The sequence below is a fragment of the Empidonax traillii genome, unplaced genomic scaffold (assembly GCF_003031625.1).
Source record: "Empidonax traillii isolate 1590-97213 ecotype Southwest subspecies unplaced genomic scaffold, ASM303162v1 scaffold1874:size73997, whole genome shotgun sequence".
Taxonomy (NCBI): Eukaryota; Metazoa; Chordata; class Aves; order Passeriformes; family Tyrannidae; genus Empidonax; species Empidonax traillii.
The window spans coordinates 17,403-20,529 of NW_020957067.1; the positions used below are offsets into that span (position 1 = coordinate 17,403).

Consider the following 3,127-nt stretch of genomic DNA (forward strand, 5'->3'; position numbering starts at 1 on the left):
CGTATTCCGACTTGGAGCGGGCCCTGGAGCTGTGCCCGCCCCGGCTGACCTGCTTCTCGATCAGGTGCTCGATGCGGTCGTGCATCTCCAGGTTCTGCAGGAGAAGGGGCAGGAGTTGGGAATGGGGCTGGAGCAGCAGGAGAAGAAGGGGTTGGAGAAACTCCTGAGGGAGCTGGGGGGGCTCAGCCTGGAGAAAAGGAGGCTCAGGGGGGGATATTCTGGCTCTCTGGAATTCCCTGGCAGGAGGGGGGATCCCAAGGATCTTCTCGCACAGGAGGAGAGGGAACGACCCCAAGCTGTGCCAGGGGAGGGTCAGGTTGGGAATCAGCAGGAATTTCCCCATGGAAAGGGTGGTGAGGCCTTGGCAGGGGCTGCCCAGGTTGGTTTGGAGTCCCCACCCCCTGGAGGTGCCCAAGGACTGAGTGGCACTGAGTGACAAGGTGGGGACGGGGCACAGGGTGGGCTGGATGACCTTGGAGGGCTTTTCCAACCTCAGGGACCCACCTCAGCCTCCAGGTACGAGACCCTCTCCTTCAGCTCCTGGATGGTGGAATCCTTGTCCTGAATCACCGCCTTGGAGTTCTGGAGCTGCAAGAGGCAAGCCCAGAAGAGCTTGGGAACCCCCTTCCCAAAAAAAAAAGCGCCCAGGGAGCTTTTTTTTGGGGGTGCCTTCCCACCCCTGCAGCCCCTCACCCACCTGCTCGATCATCTGCCGGACTTTGCGCTGCTGGCTCTTCAGCATGTCATCCAGGTGATGGATCTTCTCCCTCAGCATGGCCACCTCCTTCTCCAGCTGGGCCGCCCTGGGAGAGCACAGGGGACACCATCCAGGAGCCACCCCAAAAAAAGGAACACACCCCCCTCCCCCCCAACACCCCAAAACGCAGCCCCTGCTCTCCTCTCTCCTTCCTCGGGAATTTTTTTTGGGGGGGGGGGGGGGCAAGGAGAGGGGAGAGAGAGAGAGACACAAACCCCTATCCCAGCAGGAGCCACAAAGCCTGGAAACCACAGGAACAGCAGGAAGAGCTGATTAAACAAACCCCAATCCCCCCCCCCGGGGGGGCTCCAAACCTGGGCTGGGATCTCCCAGCAGGACTCCAGGAGGGTTTGTTGGGGTTTTTTTTATTTTTTGGGGGGGGATGAATCAGCTGTGGGGGAGCAGGGAAGGGTGTTTTGCAAGGCAAGGCGGGGCCAGCACGCCCTGCCCTGCCCAGGAATGTGCAGTCAGTCAGTCGTGCCCCGGCAAGGAGCGGTGACATCCGTGGGCCGGCTCCGGCTCCGGAGCCTGGCGGGATTCCCGGGAGAAATGGAGAGGGATGAGGAGCTGGCAGAGCGCCAGGGGGGGCCTCGGGGCCTCACCGGTCCTGCTGGGCGAGCTTGTCCCCTTCCACGCTCCGCAGCCGCGCCAGCTCGGCCTCGCCGGCTTTCATCTCCACCACCAGAGCCCGGTGCTCCTGAGGAGGGAGGGGAGAGCGGGGTGGGAGTTATCCCCCACGGAAAATAATGGGATAGGTGTTTCCTCTGGGCTTCCCAGCCTCTGATCATCAAATATCAACAACCTCTGACCACCCCATCCCACCTCTGGTCACCAAATCCCAACCTCTGGTCACCAAATCCCACCTTTGATCATCCAATCCCACCTTTGATCACCCAATCCCACTTCTGATCACCCAATCCCACCTCTGATCACCCAATCCCACCTCTGATCACCCAATCCCACTTCTGATCACCCAATCCCACCTCTGATCACCAAATCCCACCTCTGATCATCAAATACCAACCTGTAATCATCAAATACCAAACTCTGACTGTCCAATCCCACCTCTGATCATGATCCCACCTCTGACCACCCAATTCCACCTCTGACCACCCAATCCCACCTTTGATCATCAAATTCCACCTCTGATCATCAAATACCAAACTCTGACCGTCCAATCCCACCTCTGATCATGATCCCACCTCTGATCATCCAATCCCATTTCTGATCATCCAATCCCACTTCTGATCATCCAATCCCACCTCTGACCACCCAATCCCACCTCTGATCACCCAATCCCACCCTCTGATCACCCAATCCCACCTTTGATCATCCAATCCCACCTCTGACCATCAAATTCCACCACTGATCACCCAAGAACCTTTCCCTAAAGCCCAACCTAACCCTCCCCTGCCCCATCTGCAGCCCTTCCCTCAGGTTCTGTCACAGGAGGAGAGCTCAGCTCATCCCCCACCGTCCCGTTTAGGACTTTAATCTTAAAAATGAACTAAAAAAAAACCCACAACACCCCACAATAATAAGATCCCTCGCTGCAGGTTGTGGGAAATGCCCCACGAGCAGAACTGTCTAGACAGCGCTGCCACTTCCAGGAGACCTGGAAGAGCCTGCATGGACCAACCAGCTCTTCTAGGCCTGGGGAAAAAGGCCCCTTCCAATCACACCGGTGGATTCCCAGCAGGTGGATATCGGGTTAGACCTGGTTTGGGAAGCCAAACCCCCGCTGGGGGGTGAGATTTTGATTCCCAGGCCCAGCTCTGCTAATCCTGACCCCTTTTCCTTATCCCCTGGAGGCTGCTGGTACCTTTTCCAGCCCGGCCAGGCTTCTCTGCAGCTCATCCACCTGCAGCTCCTTCTGCTGCGCGTTCCTCTCGGCTCTCCGGAGGGCAGAGCTCGTCCTCTCCGCGTCCTCCTGGTACTGGGCCACCGTCCTCTGGGGGAGGAAATGATGGGAAAGGCTCGACACATCCCCCAAACCCCCTGGGTGCTCCCAGGGGGGGTTTGGTGAAGGTGTCTGGGGGTGCCTCCAATTCCTCGAGACAGGGAGGTCCCTCAGGAGGTTCCCCCGGTTTCAAAACACTTCTGAGGGTGAGGGAGAAGCTCCCCAGAAAAAGTTACCCAGAGGAGGGAGACACAGAGGTGCTGAGCTCCAGGGGGACCTCTGGGACAAGGATGGGGTGACCAGTCCAGGGGGACCCAGGGGACAAGGATGGAGTGACCAACACAAGGGGTGGCCCAGGGGACAAGGATGGGGTGACCAGTCCTGGGGGTGACCCAGGGGACAAGGATGGGGTGACAAGTCCAGGGAGTGACCCAGGGGACAGGGATGGGGTGACCAACACAAGGGGTGAC

At 58.7% G+C, this 3,127-nt stretch overlaps 1 protein-coding gene across 1 annotated transcript in view; it reads right to left on the reverse strand.

Moving 5' to 3' along the window:
* The window catches only part of TUFT1 (tuftelin 1), a 15,868-nt gene that overhangs the window by 1,111 nt on the left and 11,630 nt on the right, over positions 1 to 3,127 (reverse strand). The window contains exon 12 of the mRNA XM_027908906.1: positions 2 to 94. Coding sequence (XP_027764707.1) covers positions 2 to 94 — 93 coding nt within the window. The remainder of the gene's footprint in view (position 1; positions 95 to 3,127) is intronic.